General features: G+C 39.1%; 1 protein-coding gene and 1 long non-coding RNA gene across 2 annotated transcripts; both read left to right on the top strand.

Annotated features, from left to right (window-relative positions):
* The first annotated feature begins 1,558 nt into the window (after positions 1 to 1,558).
* Positions 1,559 to 2,011, top strand: LOC114493325 (RING-box protein 2-like). The gene has a single exon (XM_036017366.1). The coding sequence runs from the start codon at positions 1,559 to 1,561 to the stop codon at positions 2,009 to 2,011; it is 453 nt and encodes a 150-aa protein (XP_035873259.1).
* A 72-nt stretch (positions 2,012 to 2,083) lies between these two features.
* On the top strand, positions 2,084 to 24,306 carry LOC118502216. Its single transcript, XR_004904917.1, has 4 exons — positions 2,084 to 2,433; positions 5,354 to 5,357; positions 11,287 to 11,295; positions 24,296 to 24,306. It is a non-coding gene; the product is annotated as an uncharacterized LOC118502216 (long non-coding RNA).

The following is a 24,306-nucleotide window of genomic DNA, read 5'->3' as shown; positions in this document are numbered from 1 at the left end:
GAATTTTGCGGGAAGCCTTATCATCAAAGGAGACTGAGAATGGCTGAGATGGACAAAAACATTTTAAAAAAATGTTTGCTGTATATTAAATAGATAGTACGGGGGAGGAAGAAACTTTCCTCTACCCTCATGGTTCTTCTGGCTGGTCTAGTAAGCAAATAGATTCGAGGCCAATTAACAAAAGAAAATAACCAAATTTAATTATATACATATATATGGGAACACAACATATGAGTTCTGTCCAGAAGGCATCCAGTCATGTAATATGAAAAACAGACATTTATTGAAGGAGATACAAGATATAAGAAACAATGTGCACAGGACAATGTTGCCTCAGTCCCCTTCAAAGTAGGGACCTTGGGACTTCACACAGTTCTCCCAGTTGCCATTAGCTGCTCTCTGTCATATTTTCCTGAATCTCATAGACAGTCTGAAATCTCTTCCCTTTCAGAGGTGACTTCAGTTTTGGGAAAAGCCAGAAGTCACAGGGTGCCAAATCTGGGCTATTGGGGGGCTGAGTCACCTGGATAATTTGATGTTTCACCAAAAAACTCTGCATGAAATGTGATGGGATGAGTGGATGCATTGTTGTGATGAAGCTGACAGTCACTGGTTGCCCACAGCTGTGGCCTTTTGAATCATCTGAATAGTTTCTGTAGAGGAATATTCAAGTTTAATGCAAAATTTGGTGGAGATTTGTTGCTCTACTCAGTCATTTTGAATGCAATGGCTGTACAGTACACATGCTCACTCAACAGTGTCTGTCTACTGTGCCCACTGACTAATACAGTGAAGTCGTCATTGTTCATACATGCACATTCCAGTCTACCCTCCTTAACTGCCAGGTTATACTGATGTTACACTAACCATTCTTGCTATATTAACAATGGTTGGACTTTTTCTGGACAGACCTTGTACATGAGAGAGAGATATCACATATGTGAAAGATTCAAAGACAAAAGAGAAAATGAAGTATATATAATTGTGAACTAAGGATCTCTTTGGGGCTTCAGCAGGGAGGAAGGTTGTATCAGAACAATAAGCAGAGCAGATGTTCAGTAATTGCAAGTTTTTCCCTGCCCTATAGATAGCTCAAAAAGTGTTGTTTCTGACAATCTCTTATTATTGGCATAGCCTCTAATTCAAACTCTATGTAGTTGAGTGGGGACAGAGTTTTCTCTTGAGCCCTCAGGGTCTTTGTTGCCTTTAACTCGAAACAACTGGCATACCACAGAACATATCTCAGGGTGACTGGTTCTAAACCCCTACAGTAGTTACCCCTCTCACCACAGCTTTAAATTTTTCATGTGTTAAAATTATGAGAATCAAAATATTTTTTGACATTGTTAGTTAAGGATAACTTTTCAGCTGGTACTCTACCTGTGTGCTATAACCAATGAGAAATGATTTATAACTTCTTTTCCATATCTTTCTCTTTGATAAAACCAAAACCATAACTCCTATAGCCCTTCACTCACGGACAACTGGATTTACACTATAAGAACTTAATGCCGAGCCGTCCGCTTTCCCTGTAGCCAACGTCTCCACTATGGCCGACATGGAAGACAGCGAGGAGCCTAGCGCCCAGTCCTCTCACTCTGGGAGCACAGGCTCCAAGTCGGGAGGCGGCGAGGAGCCTTGCGCCCAGTCCTCTGACCCTGGGAGCGCAGGCTCCAAGTCGGAAGGCTGCGAGGAGCCTTGCGCCCAGTCCTCTGACCCTGGGAGCGCAGGCTCTAAGGCAGGAGAGGACAAAATGTTCTCTCTCAAGAAGTGGAACGCGGTGGCCACGTGGAGCTGGGACGTGGAGTGCGATACATGTCCTGTCTGCAGGGTCCGGGTGATAGATGCCTGTCTTAGATGTCAAGCTGACAAGAAACAAGAGGACTGTGTTGTGGTCTGGGGAGAATGTAATCATTCCTTCCACAACTGCTGCATGTCCCTGTGGGTGAAACAGAACAGTTTCTGCCCTCTCTGCCATCAAGACTGGGTAGTCAAACGAATCGGCAAATGAGTGGTGGAAGGCCTTCCAAGTGCAGTTGTCCAGAGCCCTGGGGGGGGGGCGGGGGGAGTCCCCGGTGGGGGCGGGTCCTCTTATCAAGTGCCCTGTAAAGGCGAGGACACTCTGGGGGCTGGTTCTTCCAGCGGAAGGCGATGGATCTTTGGTCTCTGAGGACTCATCAGAGGCATGAGTTAGCATTTGTCTGTTTTATTTTCAGAAAGTCTCTACAATTAAGAATTTATTAAAGATGGTTTTTCCTGTCTCTGTGGTATTTGTCACACTGCTTCAAAGTGCTATAAAGGAGAGAACTACGAATTAAATGATCTTTATAATTTACTTATTGTTATCCAGGGGGTGTGGAAGCGGTTCCCTTCAGAAGAGAACTTTTTGCATGCTTGTGGTTGATCAGTTAAAGACAATGTTACAGTAACAAAGTACAGTTTAACCCCTCCCTCCAAAAAAGAACTTAATGCCTTTATTTTAAAGCTTTGTTACATTTGAAAATGTAGCCCTCACAGAGCTTAAAACTAATATGACATATTTATTCTTCAGAGTGAGGGATGTAATTTATACTGGTGGCTAAACAATGCCAGGAAAAAAAGGTCAGAAAAGAGAAGCCAGAAAGAAAGAATGAGCAATGTGGCCAATTTCACAGCTTTGCCAAGAGCTGGTTATATTGCCTACAGTGTAGATTCTGGCTCTAAGGCCCTGAAGGCTCATTCTATTTTATTTATTTTAGGAAGTTAGGACATTTAAGGACATACAGGAAGTGGAAAGGGAGGGAATGCTTAGGATAGGATAAGGAAAGGAGTTTTCTATCATGAGGAGTTTGGCCTTTTTGGGGGGAGTCAATTAGGGAAGAAAACTAACATTGGGCTAATAACAAATAACAAACACCATCAATAACACAAATAGTAATTACTGTAACTTATGAGTATTTATGTGCCAGGCACTGTGCTTCCCTACAACAACGAAGTTCAATTGTTTAAAATAAATAGGTTTCTTTGCAGTGCTAGAGAATGAGTTTAAATGATATGCCTCCTACATTTACATTTCCTCTGCCTTACTGTTTTTCCTCTTAAAAGTTTATTTAAACTTGCTATGTTGTGTGAGTCTTTGTAAACTGCTTTAAACCCTTCTTCTGGGTGGGGGTAAGACAAGATATAAATAAACCCCCTACATACAAACTAGGGAAGCTACATTTGGGGATATTTCAGCCACTTGCTATTCTTTCTAGTTCCTTTCACTGGCTCTGACCAGAGGTTGCCATGTAGTTAGTTAGGAAGTAGTCTTTCAGTGTGGCCTCCAGGCCAGATTCCTCACTCACATCCATATCCTGAATCACCAACTGCTGTTCTCCTGTGAAATGTTCCTTTGGTTATTTTTCATGATTTCTTGATCTCTACTGTCTCTTTGACTTTAATATCCTATAATTGATTCTCTGAGGCTCTGATAGTGTACTATTGATCCTTGGTGGGCAACATCTTCTAAATAGTCTTAGGTATTCACGGATCCTAAGATACCTAGGAAGATGGGGATAAAGGGTCAAATGAAAACTGAGTCAAGAATATCTTCTTTTTAACTCTCTACTCTTTCTTTTGCAAGAATTCTTTTTATTAGAGTCAACTCCCTGACTTCATCTTTATGCTCATCAGTTTTTATAAATTTATAAAATATACACCAAATTTCCATTTGCTTGCATTTTCAGATAGTCAGTGGAAGAGGGCAGTGAAGCACCGAGAAGCAATAGAATTCTCCATGGGATGTGAAAAGTTAGTTACATAGAAATGATCAAGAAAAGTCTCTGCACTTTTAGATAAGTGAACTGACCACTTTGACATATGATGGGGCCTCAAAGTTCTATGAGGGGCAGGAAACCTGGGATGGCCTTGGCCCTGAGTTTTTGCCTTTGCTTTAAGTCATCACAGTATGTAGTCTTAGTTGAGCCATGTTCTTTTTTGTGAGATCACCAGGGGTAGCCTCTTGGAGTTGTTCTGAAGTCATAAAATTGGTGAGAAAGTTTATAATGTGTTTTCCAGCAAACATAACTTCTGCATGAGTGCAGAACATCATTATTGTGACTCAAGGTACTTGGTAGCACACATGACTGCTCACAAATGCAACCTAAAAATACTCCAGTATGGGGGATGTAACTTTGTAGGTGTCTGTGACAATAAATGCAGAACCAGAAATAAAACTGGAGGTACAGGGTGTTGCTTAGCAATACAAATGAAAATGGGATGAAAATAGAGTTCTTCAGCAGAGAAAAACTTGTTTACTAGAAATAAAGACACAGTGGAGGCTGATTTCTCAATTTTATCTGCAGTCATGTATATGATATTCGTTCCCTGGAGTTCTGGGTTTATCATTGACACTAGCAAACCAGAAAAAATCTTTCATCCTTTTATTTTTTTTTTCTGAGGGAGATAGGTATGTGTGGATGGAGTTGGCTATAGGTGATTTGGAAATCTTAGGAGGTTGTTTCCTTTCTTAATGGATGTTTTCATCTAGGGAGGAAGAACAGAGCCAAAATAAATAGCACACAAAATTAATGAGATGCAGACTCTTCAGTGACATGAGTGAACACATAAAGAAAATTGAAGTTATAAAAATCTTTGTGCTGGTTACATGATCATGTTAATGTTTGTCTCATCATAATTTCACATGCTAAACATTATCTTGCCAGTTTTGAAGATGAGGATACTGAGGCTGAGAGAAACTAATTGGCTTGCCAGCGTTACAGGCTTAGTGGGGGCAGAACCAGGATTCTGATTTGTTTATACAAAGCTTTGGCTTTTTGCACTTGACCAAATCACCTCAAGAGGAGTCTTCTGGGCACTGTATTCTGGGGTGCACTGGGAAAGCTTCCTGGAGAAAGTTGTTCTTCAATTGGTTCTTAAAAGACTGCAGAGAAGAGGGAGGGGGCAAAGTTTTTAGACAAAAATTGTGTTTAATATTCAATCACTTTCTTATTGTCATTAAGGTTTTCAAAAACCACTTAAGTTATAAGCACCTTGGATGTAATGATCTCATCTCAAAATTTTCAGTGTTTACCAAGTGTTCTCCTAGTAGATGCTTGATTTATATTTGTTGACAGAACTTGAGCTGCCATCCAGAATTTTAGGTGAAGGCTGAACACGAGTTTGCAGTGATCAATCTTATAGTCAGGAAATGAGTTTGACATAGAGTAAAAGTGGCAGGAAAAGCCTTTCATGATCCAGAATGATATGATGTTACAGTGATAAAAAGGCACAGGTCAAAAGTCAGAAGAAAATATTCAAGGGAGAATGAGAGATTCCACTGTGGAGGGTCATTCCTTTGACACTGAAGACAGTATCATCCACAAGTCATGAGTAAAGTTGTTCCCCGGAAACTTGCTCAGGACTCTAACTTTCTATATGGTTTAGAGATGGGTTTATTAGAAAATTTGTTCAGCCTTTCAACTAATAAGTAACACCTGAGTGTCAGCCACTATAGCTATAGAAAAGAGTAAAACATGGTACACTCCTCAACATACATGTCTTATAAACAACTGAGTGTTGATAGTGTCAGGTGTGCGGTGCAGGATTGGAAGTATGTAGGACATAAAATTAGTTCAGATGTTTCCAGAAGATCCATAGACTGTTTTGGTGTTGGGCTGAGAGTCTTTGGGATTTTGTGATTGATAATTTTCCTTCTCTTTGGAAAATTTAAACTATAGTTCCTGAAACGTGGATGACAATGTTCTAAACACTCCATGTCAAGAGAAAATGTGTATTTGTTACTCTAAGTGTAAGGAACTAAAAAGGATGTTGTGTTCTGACATATGCTTAAATGATTATCTCTCTGCTTAGAAGTTATGCATGCTTGCCATATTAATATTTTTTTCTTGTAGAAAACAAGAAAAATGCCTCTTAGAGCCTTGCATGAGAAAAAAATCTTACAATTAGATGTCATCTTTATAGATAACTTCTACTCTGGGATAAATAATGAGAATAGATCAGAATGCCTATCCCTTTTGCAATAGACTTTTAGTCAAACCCTTAAATGTTGGCCTTGGGGAAATCTTTCTTGTTTCTGTTCTTGCCAGCTATCCAAAACTGCTTGGACTTTTAAAAAATGTTATTTATTTTTAGAGGGAAGGGAAGGGAAGGGATGGAGAAAGGGAGAGAAACATCGATTGGGTGCCTCTCACATGCTCCCAACCAGGGATGTGGCCTACAACTCAGGCATGTGCCCTGACTGGGACTTGAGCCAAGTGACCCTTTGGTTCTCAGGCCTATATTCAATCCACTGAGCTACACCAGCCAGGGAATTATGTTCTAGTTCTTGAACTAATACAATTTTATGTTCATAATCTCAATAAAATAAGAAGGGGGGGAAAACACCAGAGAGGAGAGGTGGGACCAAAATGAATGGCTACTGGTAAGCACTGAATATCAATTTAGTTTGGAAAACAAAATAAAGTCCTCAGAAAATGGGTCCTCATTCCTGGTAGCAGATGGCAATGAATGTCCCAGATTCACATCTTTCTCAAAACCTTCCAATTGGTGAGTTTTTACATTGTAAGATGTGTATTTTTATTTCTAACCTCCCACAAAAGTACTTTTCTCATTAGTTCATCATCATCTCTCCATTATTCACTCTCTATAAATGTTTATTTCCACATCTGTGAATTACAAGAGTTTAAAACTTCACTCATCTCTGTGTCTCTTTGGAGTTTAGACCCAGCTCTTTACCTAGAGATCTTTAGCTTCATCTGCAACTTTCATGCAGGTCAGTGTGTCCTGATTGTTTTGGTGATACATGAATTCTGGTAACTCTAAGAACTGGTTTGAAAGAATGTCAGTTTTCCTTTAAGTTTATTATTGGTGTCTGAACTGTTCCAAATAGTTAATTTCCTTTGGATAACCTTTTACTTTCTTAGAATCACCATACACCTTATTAATGGAACTTTGGAAAAAAATTAATGTTTCTTTTCCTGAAGTGAGATGCAGCCTGAGGAAGACTACAAGAGAAGGGCCAGACTTCAAAGATGAACTTGATCTCTCATGCCACTGGAAGGTCTGAAAAAGCAGCAAGAAATCTCTCTTCCATGAGTGCTTTAATCTTCTTGCCCATTGCTGAGATTGGTGATGTTTTGATACCTTAAGTTTCTGGAACCACTTGCATCTCTCACAGTCTGTTTTCAATCATCATTGTTATTCAACACTGAGAGAAGGCAAAGTCAAGGATCTGCATAATCTCTCTGCTTTGTTTGGGCTCTTCTCCTGGTGTTGCCGTAACAGATACAAAGCTAATGAAGCTCTGAAACTTCATTTTTTTTGGTTTGGTTCGCTTTGCTTTTTTAATTTTTTAAAAATGTTTACTAGTGATGGGTCAAGAGCACTAGTCACAAATGACTTTTAGAGCTTCCGTGTAGAATTCAAACTGTCCCAGTCATTTGTCTTTTGATCATTCTGTAAGAATACAGAAGATTCACCCTGCTGGAGTTTTTTTCCCCATGGCATCAACAGAAGTCTTTGTGGAAATTCAGATTTAAATTTTTACATTAGACTTAGAAATATATTGCTTTTTAGAAATATATAAAGTTTTTCTTTACCTGGAAGCATTATGCTTATTTTCTAGTTCATGAGAAATAGATGTTTTATTTCATCATCCTGACATAAGTGGTCACTCTTTGAATCACCCCTTTTATCAAGTAAGATGCTGGTGTCTGCCCTGTTTTAGTGAAAGCAATGCTGGTCATGTCCTTCTTGTTTCAGTGGCTTTTCAGAGTGGCAGGTTTCTCTAAGGGGTCAATTGCCAGGGGTTTATCCTGGGATGGATAATGATTAATCTGTACCTCGTTTGTGTCATATAACACTCTGAGGACCAGTGTTCAGGATAATTTACTCATTTTTCAAGTCAGTCTTTAGTAAATCCCTTGAAATAATGGAATTCAGTTTGGAGACACTGTTTTAAGTATTACTTTTGGAGGCTACGACAGCAAAATTTTTCTTAAGGACAAAGCTTTGGCATTGAATCCTTCCTTTGACCTTAGGATCCTTCCTACAGAAGGCCTTTCTGTGTCCTTGAGTGCAGTATTGCTGTTGTGAGTTTTGCCTGCTTTGGTCTTAACACTCGACTATCCATGGCAATATTCCTTAAAAAATTAAAGCACTTGTCCTTTTTTCATAAAGTCCATATTTCAGGTTGGCTGCTTCACAAATACAGCAAACCAGAGCTTATACATCAGACTGATGATAATATACATTATTTGGGGGAAGTTTCATGAATGATTTCTGCTTAGATTTTCCAGTTTGGAAGATGGCACTGCAGCTGTCTCCCTGTGATGTTGAAGGGCTTCTAGGTCAGCCTGATGCCAACCTAAACACCCTAGAACTGCGGGCTTCCAGAGACCCACACAGATCAGTGTCCTGGTTTGGCAGCCACTCTTGTCAAGCTTCAGGTTGCTTGGGGACATCTGGCTTGAAGATGAGCAGGTCAGCTCTACATAGCAGCTTTTTACAGGAATCTTTCTTCTTGCACACTAATACAGAACAGCAAGCAGGACAGTAGTTTGGAAGCCAGTGTTCTAGTAGTTTGAATGCTCTGTGTTCTGACAGCTTCAGTAAATTGTGCAATCTCTCAAGGCCTCAGCGTAGTTCTCTTTTAATGAAGGAGTTGTGCTCTATTATTATTTATAGCTGTGAAATTCTGTGAATCTATCATGCCTTTGAGATAACATGGAACTGAAAGAATTTGAAGTTGCTTCTGCTCCATTACTTGAATTTTGAAAAAAAGTCCTACCCTTTAGCAAGTTACTAGAGGCTCATTATAGATTTTCACATTGACTGGTTAGTTCAAACTGACCTATAGAGATCTTGCTTTCACCAAAGCATTTAAGGAGAGTCTGATGAGAAAGGGATACATAATATGCCTTTTGAAGTGTCAAGAGGTAAGCAAGGTGAGTGATATTTTAGATAAAGAATGCACAAAGGATGAGACAGAACAAAGGATTAGGTACTGATTCTACTGAAAAGTCTTTTCAGATATAATGTAAGAAACGGTTTTAAAAGTAACTGAATCTTGCCTTTGGGACCTAAAGGTCCCTTACTCTCTCAAGTAATAAGTAAGTTGTCAAGACCTGAATTGTCTTATAGACAATGATACCAAAGCTGCCAATTTCTAAAGAAGTCAGAATTTTTTCAGTCCCTGATCTATGTTCCAAAGGTGTCAAAACAATGCTGATTAAGGTCTCTGTCTTAAAGTTGGGTTTTAGGTAGAGAGCACGGGCCTGTGAAAATACATGCTGATGTAACAAATATAGGGTTACCTGTGTGTGGGGAAGGACTGGGCTAGGGAAGAAGAGAGTCACTTGTCAATCCATTTCCTCCTCTCATCATTCTACAACAAAACATCTGGTATAACAGAACACTGAGCATGGAGCCCAAAAGCCGGTTTATGAGTACAGGACAGTGCTGATTAGAAGAAAATATGTATCTATTGTGCTGTAAGATCAACATAATTTAGATTTAGGTTTAGAAAGTGATCCAACTTTGAGTAACAATAATTATTCCATAACCCCTAGGAGGATTTTATTGTTATTATCCCCATTTTGCAGATGAGGAAACTGATGCATAAAGAGGTTAAGTAATTTAAAGTCAAACTGCTTCTAAACTGCCAAGTTAGGATTTGAATTCAAGCAGTTTGGCCTCCAGAGCCCCTGATCTTAAGCTCTCTGCTTTTATTTCCTTAACATAAATCCCTGTAGGTGAAGTTGAGGTCACAAAGAGGACATTTCGTTTTAGTAAAGAAGAAAGCACTCCTCATAACTATTTACTAGGCACCTAAGAAGGGAAATGTTAGTGGTGATGTAATCTGAGGTTCTGAGTTTCACAATGAAAATTCCAAAGACTGGCTCAAGAATGGCTCAGAGGGATTCTTGGGGTAAAGAACCCAGCTTTGAGAGTTGAAAGAATCCTATCCACTTGTAATTCTGCTGTAGAAAATTGCATTCTTGGCTACTAAAAGTTGATTTTTATCATCTGTGCCCTGTAGGGAGCTTTCTGCTGTCCTGTTTATTTTCTAAAGAGGGAGGGAAAAAATAAGCAGAATAGAAATGAGTTTAGATGTGGTTTTGCAATTGTACCATGATGAATGGAGCATTTTGAGCACCTTATCAGAGCTCTTACTTGTACATGCCACTTTAGAAGTATAATCTACAGTTTATATGGCTTTGTTAAAAAGTACTAATGTGTTTAGGGAAGTAGAATCCAAGGAAGGGGAAGGGATATTAATGTATAAAAGCCAAAGAGCTGTCAGAACAACCTCACAGCCAACTGATATTTATACCAACATTTTATGGCCATTCAAAGAAGGTTTATTGCTGAAGAGCTGAATTTGCCTTTTTTTTATTTTTTAAAAAAGGAGAATGGAGGAGGTTTTGAATAGCTCTTATTTATTCATTAGTTTTTGCTGCCAGCCTTCTGCCTGCCAAGAGATGAAACTTTCAGAAGCTGATGCTACAAAGAATATGACAATTATTAAAAATGTTTGCTGCATCTCTGTATTTGACATCATCCAACTGGTAGCAGTAAGAGATTACTAAGGTTGAAGGATAAAGGAGTAGTCATTATAGTGTAGGTAATGAAATAGCCATTTGAATGTGTTAATATTTAAAAAATGTGCAAATAAAGATGCCCAAGAAAATGTATTTCAAAAGAAGTAATCACGACCTAGAATACCGTTACTAGTCCCAATTTTTTTCTTAGTTGCTGAGTTTTGTGGGGGCAAAAAATAGTTTTCTGACTACCTTTCTAAATTTTTCTGGCTGGACTAATACTCTAATATGAGACAGATTAACAGGGGAAGATGATCAAATTTATTATATATGTATATGCAGAGGTTCCATAGGGATATGGGACCCCAGGGCATATTTGGCAGTTGAAGCTTAAATGCCTTTCTGGACAAAGGAGAGGGAGACAGTGGTCTAGGATTTCAAAGGGGATTAGGCAATTCACAGGTATATGAGGAAGAACAAACATTAAAAAAAATTCTTGCTGGGACACCGGGAAACAATGGGACACAGAAGGGACACAATGTCCAACAAACAGATTTTGCTAGATTTAAATCTCCCTGTCTGCTACACTTAATTCATGGATGCTAAAGTAAATATACTAAGGTTTTCTCCCTGAAGTGGGATGTTTTTTTTTTTTTTTTAAGTTCTTGAGTTTGTTGGGCTTTGTTTTTAGCTGGAAATATCTGTATGTCAGGGTGACACACTTTGGGGAGACTCATTCTGGACACACACAATTTCAACTCAGGTGCATTTTGTATACTAGGTCTGGCACAAATAACACCCATTTTTATTACATAAAAACTTGTTATTACAAAATTGTAAGCATATAATTCAGTAACATAATATCACACACAAGCATACCATATGACATTTTAGGTAAAATGTTTAAATTGCTGTCCATCTTGTGTGAGACATTCATGTTTCCTACCAACCACACTCTGTGGTGTTACTTTTGCTGGACCCTGTATATTGATCAAAGTTTTTGTTTTGTGATAGTCTTTTCAGAGATGTGTGTAGGAATAGGAGAAGAATGAATTAGGTGTTCCTGGAGAATGGTAAAATGGGGATATGCTGTATTCTGCAGGGCCAGACTTATCAAAGTAATTATGAGGGGACAAGGACCATGGACATTCTCAGTACTTTTTCCTTTTAGTGAACTCCTATCTCCATTTCCACTTGTACACACAGTATACTGTTCTCTACCAAAATAATGTCTGATAGAATCATGTTCCCCTCAGTGGTGAAACAAACTTCAATGTATTCTTTCCTTGGGATATTTTAAACACAGTCACAAAGTATTAATCATGAAACAGTTAAAGACAAGAACACTTTGGGGCGAATGGGAGACCTTGTCTACTAGATGTCAAGATTTGTCTATTGTAACTTTATACTGTGGTATTGGTGTAGATAGAGAAAAATAGATCCATGGGATTGAATAAATCAATGAACAGACCTGCACACACAGAAATTTGATATATAACATGATTTGCCGAAGACATGTATACCAAACACAAGAATTAATAGATAATTTAAATTTGGAGAATAGAGTTTAGAATAGACCGTCTTTGTGACTTTAGGATAGGGAAGGGTTTTTTTCTTTTTTTTAAAGACTTTATTTTTAGAGGAGAAGGGAGGGAGATAGAGAGGGAGAGAAATGTCAATGTGCAGTTATCTCTCGCACACCCCCTACTGGGGACCTGACCCGCAACCCAGGCATGTGCCCTAACTGCTAATCAAACCAGTGACCCTTTGGTTCTCAGGCTGGTGCTCAGTCCACTAAGCCACAACAGCTAGGGTGGGAAGGATTTCTTAACACACAAAGAAATATGATTCAGAGATAAAATGAAAAATGACTTTTTATCAGTGTTGTCTTCTTCATATTATAAAGAAAATCAAAAGACCAGACACAAACTGAGATATGTAATGCATATAATTGAGAAAAGAATAGTATCCAGAGTATGTAAGTAACTCTTACAAATCATTAAGACTTACAATTCAGTAGGAAAGTGGGCAAAAGGTATGAGCAGGTGGTTCTCAGAATCAAAAAACTGAATGACCAATAACTTCTGACCAAAACATTCTCCTCAGCTTGACTAAATTTCAGGTAGACCAGATATCCCCTTTCTTAGAGTGTTTACTTAAGAAAACTTAACTTATAAATTCTTCTTCTGCACCTTTGAGATGTAAATCTTTTTAAAAGCCTCCTGTCAGTTTTATAAACTAAAATGTCTTAAGAACCTGGGAGCCTGTCTCCCAGGCTCTGTGGGAGGGAAAGCATAAGTAGCCTAGTCACAGAGAAAAATCATTGCCAAGTCCAGAACAACTGAATGGGTTTGGCACATCCATTTGATTGGCTTCCTAATGTCCTACTAATGTCCTCCAGTATGCTTCTGCTATCTCAACCCAGCATTAAAAACTCCTGCTGGCCTTTGTTGCAGCAGATTTGAATTCAAACTGCAGCTTGGTCGCTCTCTACCATTGCATACCCCTGAGTGAAGTTGTCCTACCTGTTTAAATTTGTTCATGAAACATTTTCTTGAATACCTCTCAGGAAAATACAAAATTAAAACTACTCACACATACCATTTTACAATCACCAGAATGGCAAATATTAAAGAGAATGAAGAACAACCCTGGAGTAGATATAAATTGGCATAATACTACTGGGTTACAATCTGGCAATCTCAAGAAAAGCTGAAGCTGTGCCAGCCCTCTGACCCAGCAATACCATTTCTAGACACGTACCCTAGAGAAACTCTCCCTTAGGTGCACAGAATGACATATAGAATAGTACTTAGAGCAACTAAGTCTATAATTTAAAAACCTGGAAACAATAATTGTCTATTAGTGGCTAAACGGATAAAAATTATGCTATAAACAAAAACAGAAGACTGTGTAGCCATGTGTAAAAGTCACAAATATAAAGTTGACCAAAGAAATAAACTGCAGAATATCACTTCTTGAATGTGAGATTTAAAAACATCAGAAATCATCCTATATTGCCCAGCAATCTGGACATATCACCATGTAATTAAAAGTGTTTTATTTTATTTATTTATTTTTTGCTGTGTGATAAACTTCAAATTCTGAGAGTGGTTACCCCTAAAGACAGGAGTGAGGAGGGAGAGGGTGAAGAACCAGGGAGGAACACACAAAGATTTCACATGGGTTGATAGTGGTTTATTTTTTGAGCTGAGTGTAGAAACACAGAAGATAAAATAGCATTTTATATTTAATATCTAACATGTTATAATAAATTACAAAAAAGTGATTTTGGGAAAAACAGTTGGATGCTTCTTACTTCATTATGTCAATATCCATATGTCACTTGAATTTTTTTTACTATGTCCTTGAGGTTGAGCACTCTTTGACCTATAAATGGGATTCAGCCAAGTTTGGGGCAGTGATTGGATGTAATTCTGATCCCACCTCTGACTCTGGAACACTGTGATCTCTGAGTCATCAAAGTATTTTCCAGACAAGCAAGCATTCTTCAGGAAGAGAAGGAAATGCTAATACTTGGCACACACATCTCGGGAATAATATTTGGCTCTGTCAGGCCATTAGGCTTCTTGTGCCTCAAAGGCGGGATGGTCAGAGACAATCACTGAAGGTCACTGTGACTGAGATAAGAAGGTAGGCAGGGACTTGGAGTCCAATATTTTTAAAATCCCCAGCTCAGTTTTCATGATGAGGAACCACTTTTACTGTAAATTGGGAAGTTCCTGGGATCACAGGTGGGCTTTGGAAACATTACTACTGAAGTGTCTGGCTAGGAGTAAGGGACTAGGAAGGCGGCACCTGTGTTAAAGCTCCTGAGTGGAGGTGGGGGGAAATGCCACTGCTGTTTGTTTTCTACTCACAGCTCCAAGATGCAGGCAAACCATACAGAGGTATTTGTGATGAAAAGTGAGACACAGCATCATTACCTAGATGGGAGGCCTATCAGAATGCTTTCAGATATGTAATAAGATCCTAATATAAGGATCCTCATTTTAGGAAAGTCATATAAGTTCCCAAACAAAAAGAAGCACACTGTCATCTGAGTGATCTTAGTTTGTGCCACTTTTCATTTTGTTTTAAATTTGTCTTAGAGAATGGCTTTGGATTTTCAAGAGAAACTCAAGAATGGCTTTCCAAGTCCTCCCTAGCTCACTCATAACCTAAAACTGAATTGAGCAAAACAGCAAGCACTAAATTAGAGACAGCAGCCTACTGGGGGGAGTTTGTGGATGCAGTAGGCAAATGTAAAAGTGGCGCTGATTATCCATCTTTGTGTAGTTGGACTGGTGGTCCCACAGCAGAACACTGTTGTGTGTAGTTATAACAGGTCTTCTTGCACGACACCTTGGATGATTGTTACGGGAGAAGTTGAAGAAATAGGCTTATTCTCTAAGATCATCTAAGTAAGTTAAGGTGTACCCTCTAGGAAACATCTTCTGAATGACCTACTAATAGAAGATAGAACTAAAATGAAAAAAAGTGAGACCAGCTTTTTAATGTTTTCATTTGCATGAAATATCTTTTTCCATTTCTTTCAGTCTGTGTGTGTCTTTTAATTTGAGGTGGGTCTGTTGGAGACAGTATATGTAGCTTTTGTTTTCTATTTTCTTCAGGTACCTGTCTTTTGATTAAAGCATTTAATCAATTTACATTTAAAGTGATTATTGATAGGTATTTATTTATTGCCATTTTATTCTTTTTTAAAATAATTCTGTTTCTGTATTTCTACTCTTTGTTTTAAAGATTTTATTTATTTATTTTTAGAGAGGGAAGAGAGGGAGAAAGAGAGAGAAACATCAATGTGCGGTTGCTGGGGGCCCTGGCCTGCAACCCAGGCATGTGCCCTGATTGGGAATCGAACCTGTGATGCTTTGGTTTGCAGCCCAAGCTCAATCCACTGAGCTACGCCAGCCAGAGCTCCATTTTATTCTTTATAACTATGTATGTTCCAGTTTTTCCCTTCTTAAAGAATATCCTTTAACATTTATTTTAATACTGGTTTGGTGGTGATGATCTCCTTTGGCTTTTTGTTGTCTGCGAAGGTCTTTATTTGCCCTTCGATTCTAAATGATAGCTTTGCTGGGTAGATTGCTCTGGGTAGATTGGCTGTAGTTCCCTGCTTTTCATGACTTTAAATATTTCTTGCCAATCCCTTCTAGCCTGCAAAAATTTTTTTTTGAGAAATCAGCTGACAGTCTTATGGGAATTTCCCTGTAGGTAACTGCTTCCGCCCCCTGCCCGCCGCTTTTAAGAGTCTATTTTTTATCTTTAACCTCTGGCATTTTAATGATGATGTGTCTTGGAGGGGGCCTCTTTGCCTCCATCTTGTTTGGGACTCTCTGCTTCCTGGAATTGCATGTCTATTTCCTTCACCAAATTAGGGAAGTTTCTTTTCATTATTTTTTCAAATAGATTTCCAATTTCTTTCTCTTTTTTTTCTCCTTTGGAACACTTGAAGTTATCCCAGAGGTTGCTTATACTGTTGTTTCTCTGTAAATTGTTCTATATTTAAATTAGTGTGTCTTTTGTTACTGACTGGATCTTTTTTATGCTGTTGAGGTCTTCACTAAGTTTCTTGAGCATCCTTATAACTAGTATTTTGAACTCTGCATCTGAGAGAGTGCTTATCTCCATTTCATTTAGTTCTTTTTCTGGAGTTTTGATCTGTTCTTTCATCTGGGCCATGTTACTTTGTCTCATTTGGGAAGACTTCCTATGTTTGTTTCTATTAAGTAGGGCTACTTTGACTCTGTGTCTTGGTAGTGTAGTAGGCCTAATCTAGTAGGTGTCCTGTAGAGTCCAGTGGCACAGATACCTCTATTATTTAACCTGGGAACTAGAGTTTTGACCTTTATGTTGGCTGAGTATACCCTCCTCTTGCAGTTGAGGCTTGTTTGCTGTTGGTGGTCAATGGGAGGGATTTGCCTGACCAGTCAACTGCAATGACTGGCTATGACCACTGACTACAAGGATCAGTTATGTGGAGTAGGGTGGTAGTGCTGTGATATGGTCTGTAGCTGTCCATGGGGTGCATAGGCTCTGAGGTTTCTTGGGGTGTACAGGCCAAGGTCAGCCTCCACCAGTGTTTTGCCCTGGGTCACCCTGCCTGAGCTGTAAAGCAGTCTGAGAAGTGTGCTGCTTGTGTGGGCTTGGAGATTCCCAGGTGAAGATAAACTGTGAATCTAGGATGCCTGCTGCTAGTGCCAGGCCTGGGGCCACCTAGCAAGTGGAACAGTTTCTTGTGGCTCACTGGGGCTGGCAGTTGCTTGTTTGAGAAGATTTAGGAAGTTGTGAAGCTTGAGCCATGACCAGCCATTCATATAGAAAAACACCTTGGATGGGCCCATAAATTGGGTGGGATGGAGACTCTGGGGATCTCCAGGGCAGGTTGATGGAACCTCAGATGTGGTACCAGCCTGCTGGCCCTTTGGTTCTGTGGTTGGAGGGTTCACCCATAAAGTGTATGGGAAAAGGGACAGTAGCTTTTGTCCACCTTTCTGTCTGGGAGAAAACTGTCCTCCAGCTCTTGCCTTGGTGCCAGACACATAAGTTTCTTCCTGTATGCCACAGGTGCCTTCCAAGCTCCTCCTCCAGTGCTGGAGCTTAGAGGGAGTGAGTCTGAATAAGTCCTTGTGTGGGTTCTTGAAGAGGAACTGCTCAGTACTTCTCAGTTTCTTCCGCCAACTCAGTCCCTGCTGATTTTTGCAGGCAGCTATTATGGGTACCTATCTTTGTGGCACTGGAACCCTGAGCTGGGGGGCCTGGTATGGGGCTGGGACTCCTGCTCCTGAGATTTCCCACCTGCATTTTTATTCACCACACATGCATGTGGGACTAGTGCTTTCTGCATCTCTGCCCCTCCTACCAGTCTGAATGGATGTGATTTCTTTAACTCCGTAGTTGTTAGACTTCCATTCAACTCCATTTCTGATGGTTCTAGTGATGGTTGTTCTATATTTTAGCTGTAATTTTGATGTGATTGTGTGAGGAGGCAACCTGTGTTTACTTATGCTGCCATGTTGATGGGCAGCGTTCTCTTCCTTTAACCTTTGGCATTTTAATTATGATGTACCTTGGAGTGGGCCTCTCTGAATTGATCTTATTTGGGACTCTCTGTGTTTCCTGGACTTGTGTGATTTTTTTTTTTTCCTTCACCAAGTTAGGTTTTCAGGAGAGACAGAGTGAGAAAGGGAGGAAAAACGTGGCATTATGTTAACTTCTGAATCTAAATAGTAGGTACATTTTGGATCTTATTATTCCTTTCATCTTATTATTCCATCCTTTTATTCCTTTCATGTGACTTTATGTATTTTTCTTATTAAAACAATAACAATGTACAAAAAGAAAATAAGTGACAGCACAGTGCTGGCAAGGATGTGGAGCAATTGAAATTCTCATAGCTTGCTGGTGGGAGGGCAAAGTTGGTATAGCCCTTTATAAGAATTTGGTAGTTTTTATAAAATTAAATATACTTTAACCAAATGGCCCAGCACTTTCACTCCCAAAGGAATTGACAATCTACATGCACACAAAGAATTGTATAAAAATATTCTTAGCAGCTCTATTTATAATTACTATTCTACTATTCTTTATTTACCCAAGAGAAATGAAAATGGGTATTCACACTAATACTTGTAAGCAAATGTTAATGGCAGTTTTATTGGGGCTGTTACCCCGAACTGTAAACAACAAGAATGACCATCAATTAGTGAGTAATCACATTGTTGTACAGGGTTGGGCAAGGTATGTTTGCAGTTATTATTATGGAAAAAATATAATTATTAATAATAGTACAAGAATAAACTTTCACATATTCAAAACTGTAAACCTACTTTTGCTCCTTGCTGTATATTTATACCATGGCATATACTATTCAGAAATTTAAAAAATCAATTTATGTAATAATGTAGATGAACATCAGTGACATGATGGGGGAAAGAAAGCAGACACAAAGGACAATGTACCACATAATTCCATTCATATTTTTGAGTTGTAATATGATGTGATTGATAATAAAGAAATACATATTTGGTCTTTGTTATGTTTCTGGCACAGAGCTCCCCAAACCCGCTGAAATTTCCTAAGTGGTAAGAATAATAAAGGTGTCTTTTGTCATGTTAATGAGGTGACTTTTAGAAACCACCTATGGATGCGGACTGGATACCAGGAGAACCAAGCACATGATTAGAGGACTTTCAGTTTTATATCCTGACCTCTGTAGGGAAGAGACTCTGGAAGTTGAATCAATGACCAATGGCCAATGATTTAATCAATCATGCCTTTGTAATAAAACCTCCATAAAACCCCAAAAGTTTGAGGTTCAGAGAGCTTCTGGATTGGTGAACACATTAAGATTTGGGGAGAATAGTATGTTTCGAGAGGGTATGGAAGCTCTTTGCCCATTCCTTCCTTCCTGTTTTATCCTATGCATCTCTTCCATCTGGCTGTTCCCGAATTATGCCCTTTCATAGTAAAGTGGTGATTTAGAAGTGAAATCTTTCTCTAGAAGTGAGTTCTGTGAGCTGACCTAGCAAATTAATTGAACCCAAGAAGGGGTCTTGGGAACCTCTAATTTATAGCCAGTTGATCAGGGTTCAGATAACAACATGGACCAATGACTTGTGCCTGAAGTCTAAGGGGTTGTGAGGACCTCCAAACTGTCATTTGTAGAGCCCATTCATCTTGTGTAACTGAAACTTTATATCCACTGATTAGCAACTTCCTATTTCTCCCTCCTTTTGACTCCTGGTAGCCATCATTCTACTCTATTTCTATCAGTGTGACAGTTTAGATAACTCATGGGATCGTGTAAAATTTGCCTTTTGGTAACTGGCTTATGTTACTTAGTATAATGTCCTTTTGTTACAGAACAGACCTGGGGTGGGGGGTGAACCATATACTATTACCAAAAGGACCCCCACTTTTTCTCCGGGGGTTCCTCCCCTGTACTAGGTTCGCTTTGCCTGCTGCCAGAGGAAAGATGTCTCTCAATGCCAGATAGGTGAAAAGGAAAGGAATTATTTATTTAAAAGTTATACAGACTTAGAATAATGACTTAATGTCTTCATTAAAATACCAAAGTTCTTTAGAATACCCACAAATGCACACAGTCCTTTCTTCTCCCCTTTGCCCAGTCCAGAGTACCATATCTCAGGAAGAAGAAGTAGAAGTGCCGGAAGTGGTTCAGGCAGCCCCTTGGTTCCGACACCATCCACTGTGTTGCTGCAGTGATCTCTGCATGGTCCCAACCTCTGCCAAAGACACGTGATTTTTTCCTTCATGGCTGTCGTGTCTGGGTTTAAATTCCCTTGCCAATCTTCCTCTGCAGCCCCATTTTTGACTCTTCCCACAATCAGCTACACCTGCCAGCATTCCTGTGTCTTTCCAGCTTTACTAGGCTGCCATAGTTAAGTCCAGGCAGGCATGGCCCGATGGTGTGGAGCCAATCATCTCCAAGCTCTCATGCAGGCGCTGTAACCAGGGGGAGTTGCTTTTCAGTTACATCCTGGGTTGAAGTCACTCCCATTCCCCTGGCTTAAAGCATGGCCACAGCTATTTAACATATCTAGGAAACCAGTTAAAGGTTATAGATTTGTTAAATGACCATGCCTGAGGTTAGTTGCAAAGCCTTTGCTATGCAAAACAGCTCTCAATGGCTGCTCCACGTGTCCCATTTCCCAGCTCAGACTGGTGGGGGTGAGGACATCATATATATTTTTTTCCGTAATATTTCCTGGACACCCTGAGTTCTAGACCCCATTACAAATCCCCATTTGCCACCCTCCCTTGTTTACTTGCACCCTGTTATACTTTAGGGCCTTAACTGATAACTTCCTGAAAAAAAAACTGAGTGTTTGCCATGTTTTTCTATTATATGAGTATAGGTATAAATAAATTAGAAAAAGATTTTGGTGTGACCACAAATACTCATGAAAAACTCTTAAGAGGAAAAGGCAAGGTATGGAGTAATATGGGAAATATGATTCTATTTTGGTTAAAAAGGGAATCATAAATTTTATAAATTTTATAAATATGTAAATATTTGAGCAACAATAAAGCGTGGAAGGACATCTAGATTGTTACTGTTGGTTACCTCAGAATGTGGGCTAGAATGGGAGAAATAGGATTAGAATTTCCTTTATATGTTTTTCTGATGCTTCATATTATAATACAGATCTTTTGAAAATCAAAGTAAAAAGCCTTAAAATATTAAATGATGTAATGGATGTAAAGTTGTCAGATTTCTGTTTCATAGATTGTTTGCCCTCATTCTGTATTCTTTATCCTCTGGTGAAATTTTCAGCATCGTCCTTGTACCTTTTCATTCAGCACTGCAGGGCTCTGCAGACTGTGGAAGGATGTGAAGTAGCTCTGTTATAGGGGTTAGGGATCCTTGAACAGCCCCAGCCTGAGGTTTGAGGTTTCATCCTTGTCTGTAGTATGTATGTACATATTTTCCATCCCAGAATTTATTCCACAAATATCTGTGTCCTAGATTCTCTGCTAGGTCCTGGTGGTATAACAGGGAAATAAGCCAGGCCCAGTTTCTGCCCTTAAGGGGCTTGCATTCTGGTGGGTGTACCCAGGAGGGACAGGAACAGTTTCAAGCAGAGATATACAAGGTATTGTGTAACACCTTTGAAGTTCTGAAAATATAATAAAACCAGTCATTGTACAGATGCTTTTTATGCTAAGAAAGAACAAAATTCAGTCTTACTGAATTTAGTGCTTGGGTTTAATTTGGTGAGAATGAGGTTAATATTCTATCTATCCTTGGCAATGAATGGCAACCATCATCAGTCAGCTTTGGCACTTAATTGCAGCTTGAAACATCATGAGCTGTGCGTATGGGGTTTTTGCTTCAGCTGAGCAGTACGCAATACAGCATATGCAGTCTCTCTGGGACTCCCTGAACCTGTAAAGGAAGTGACACTTGCTTAAGGAAATCTCCCCCTTCTTGGCAAGTGTGTTGCACAGCAAAAACTTCATTCAGCTTCATGTTAGATCTTCTGCTTCAGCAGAAGTAGTCCCCAAATTACTTCCCTGTTTAATGCTTCCATTAAAAGTCCCTTGTGACCACACACAGGAGTAATCTCCCGATTACTAGAAACACTTCAGGGGCATCTGGTACAATATGCAAATTGGGAACATGTTGAGATGTTAATCTATCTGAAGTTACCCTGCTATTTCAGAGGACTTCAGAAAATAGTCATTTGGGGACAAAAGCAAAACTGAAGCTCAGAGAAACAAAATCTGAGTGTGAGTTGGTACTATGCCATATTTTTAAGAAGGTAGGATGAGGATCTCATCTGCTTTATGTAAGTAAGCCACTCAGAAAGTATGGAAATTATCTGCTCAGATTGAATGATTTAAAGATGATTATAGCCCCCTGTTTACTCTTTCCTACTGCCTATTTGTGTTTCCTTCTTTTTGCTTTCCAGAGGTTCTGGATTGGAGAGAAAAACGTCAGGAAAAGTTGTGGAAGATGTTGAACTGGGCAAAGAAACACGAGTGGGTGTCTTGCCTACCTCATCCATCTCAGGTATTGCTGTCTTTCCTTGTTTTGAGTTACTTTACAACCCTGAAAATTGTAGCAAGCTGATAAAATATAAATTATTCTTGTTTATAGAATTGCAAATTAATTGTGTCCTTTGAATGCAGTTATAATATTACTTCATGGATGGTCCATTTTGCATTATTTGCAAATTCATTTCAGAGTTCCTTATTTTCTGCATGTGTGTCTGCTTTTTTCAGTGCACTTTGGAGTTATTGTATCATTTTATAGGCTCCCTCATTAACTAATGATTTAAATACAGCCTATGATGCCTGTTTATTTGATATTTATATGGAAGTCATAATGTAAACTTTAAAAAATAATCTTTTAATACACGTCTGAGAAAGATAAATCATTATGTCCAGCAGAATATCCCAAATTATGTTCTACAAAGTGTTAGTTCCACTGGATGCTAAGGGGGATTATGTGTGAGGATGAGTCAGTGACCTGTGCTACAATCAACTATATTTGGGAAATGTAAGATTGGCAAAATCTTCATTGTAGCATTTCCCAGTCTTAAATATGCCAGAGTTCAATATTAATTTCTAGGAAGAGGATGTAGTTTTCTGAGTTTCATCAAATCATTTGGCCAAGGAATATTCTGGAAAAGGCACTTTTGAGAAATCCTGCAAAGGGAGTTGCTAAACCCAGCTTAGCTCTGGTTGGGGAAGATACAGAAAGTACAAAATTGAAAAAAACAAACCAAACAAGCCTTAAAGGTAAGGTAGAAATGAGCTAAAATAAACCTTACAATTGTGGAATCTTGTGTAGGATTGGCTCGATCAATGTTTAGTCCCAAATGATGTGCCCAACTCTCTGAGACTTTTATGGTCAGAGAAATGTGTGTGCCCTTTAGCACATATCTTAGTACAGGGACTATGGCCAGCCCAGTATCATGAGAGGTTTTTCTTTAGCATTCAAGACAGCTGAAGTCATGCCCAAAGTTTGGATTGGTTTAGAACAGACCCATAAAGCTTACAACCAGATTGGACTGGCAAGGGTATTTGGAGGTGTGAGGAAGTCTGGTGTAGTTAGCGGAAAGGCAGATCTTTGTCTTTAGCTCTCCTGGTCTTTCCAGAATATCTGGAAGGTTTCCAGGTTCATCAGTTCATCATGCATCTCTGACTGGATTTGGTATCTAGAATTGCTGGGGTGGAACTTGGGGCTAGGGATTCAGGGATGTGAGCTGAGGAATTATTTTTTCAAAAACACCTAAAGGGGCTTCCCTAGCCTGTGATTTCATGGCTGTAACATGAGTCCCTAGTGTCAGTCTAGGCATAGTGCAGACTTCCTGGCAGGATAGAGATTTGTACTCCTAGGCGCTTCTCTCTCACCCTGGATTGGGCCAAGAACACATAAATCTAATTGAAGAGTTGTAAGGTAGTTTTCACTGGCGACTTTGTTTGGAACCAGAAATGTATCTTGTGATGCTAGGTGAATACTTATCATCTCTATACTCTTTTTTTGACAATGGAAATGGAGGGTTTATGTATCACTATTGAATTCTGTTGCTGTGTATGATTATGGGTCATTCGAAAAAGGATAAATGCATAGCACTGCTTAATGCTGTAATGTTCACAGAAGTCTCCTGGAGAATTCATGGATTCCATCAAGCTCTGGTTGATAAGAATAAAGAGCTGATGCACTGGGTTCCATGGTGGGAGGTACTGGTGATATAACCAACATCAGTCACAGCAGCACAGAGTTGGTGAAGCCTTGCTAGGGTAGCTCTTGATGAACTACCTTCCCTTTGTCCCAGCTCTGGGTTTCCCCTTCAAATTCAGAAGCATATGCTGTCTAGGCTCTCAATATACAAATATTGTAGAGAACACAGGAAATTTTGGGCTCTGATATTTTTGATTAGCATTTTCTTGATTTCTTAAAGTTATTTTTCTATTTAGCAAATGAATATATATTGAAGAGATATACATCTATATTTAAATAAATAAATAAATATATAAATGTGCCGGCTGTTATTATGCACATACATATACATATATTCAAATAAATATGTATGAATGTGCCACCATATAAATGAATATAAATATGCCAGCTATTATTCATGTTCATTTAAAATGTTTTGGAAAATACTGCAGCTTCTGGACAAGATAGAGGCATAGGTAGATATGCTTCACTTCCTTATACAACCAAAAGGACAATAGCCAATTTAAAAACAAAGTACAACCACAACTGCCAGAAAATCCAACT

This window comes from Phyllostomus discolor, chromosome 1 (assembly GCF_004126475.2).
Source record: "Phyllostomus discolor isolate MPI-MPIP mPhyDis1 chromosome 1, mPhyDis1.pri.v3, whole genome shotgun sequence".
Taxonomy (NCBI): Eukaryota; Metazoa; Chordata; class Mammalia; order Chiroptera; family Phyllostomidae; genus Phyllostomus; species Phyllostomus discolor.
This window is presented reverse-complemented; position numbering and strand designations above follow the sequence as displayed.

Excerpts from the sequence above, each read along its gene's own strand:
- LOC114493325 (XM_036017366.1), top strand. The coding sequence starts at position 1,559 with ATGGAAGACAGCGAGGAGCCTAGCGCCCAGTCCTCTCACTCTGGGAGC.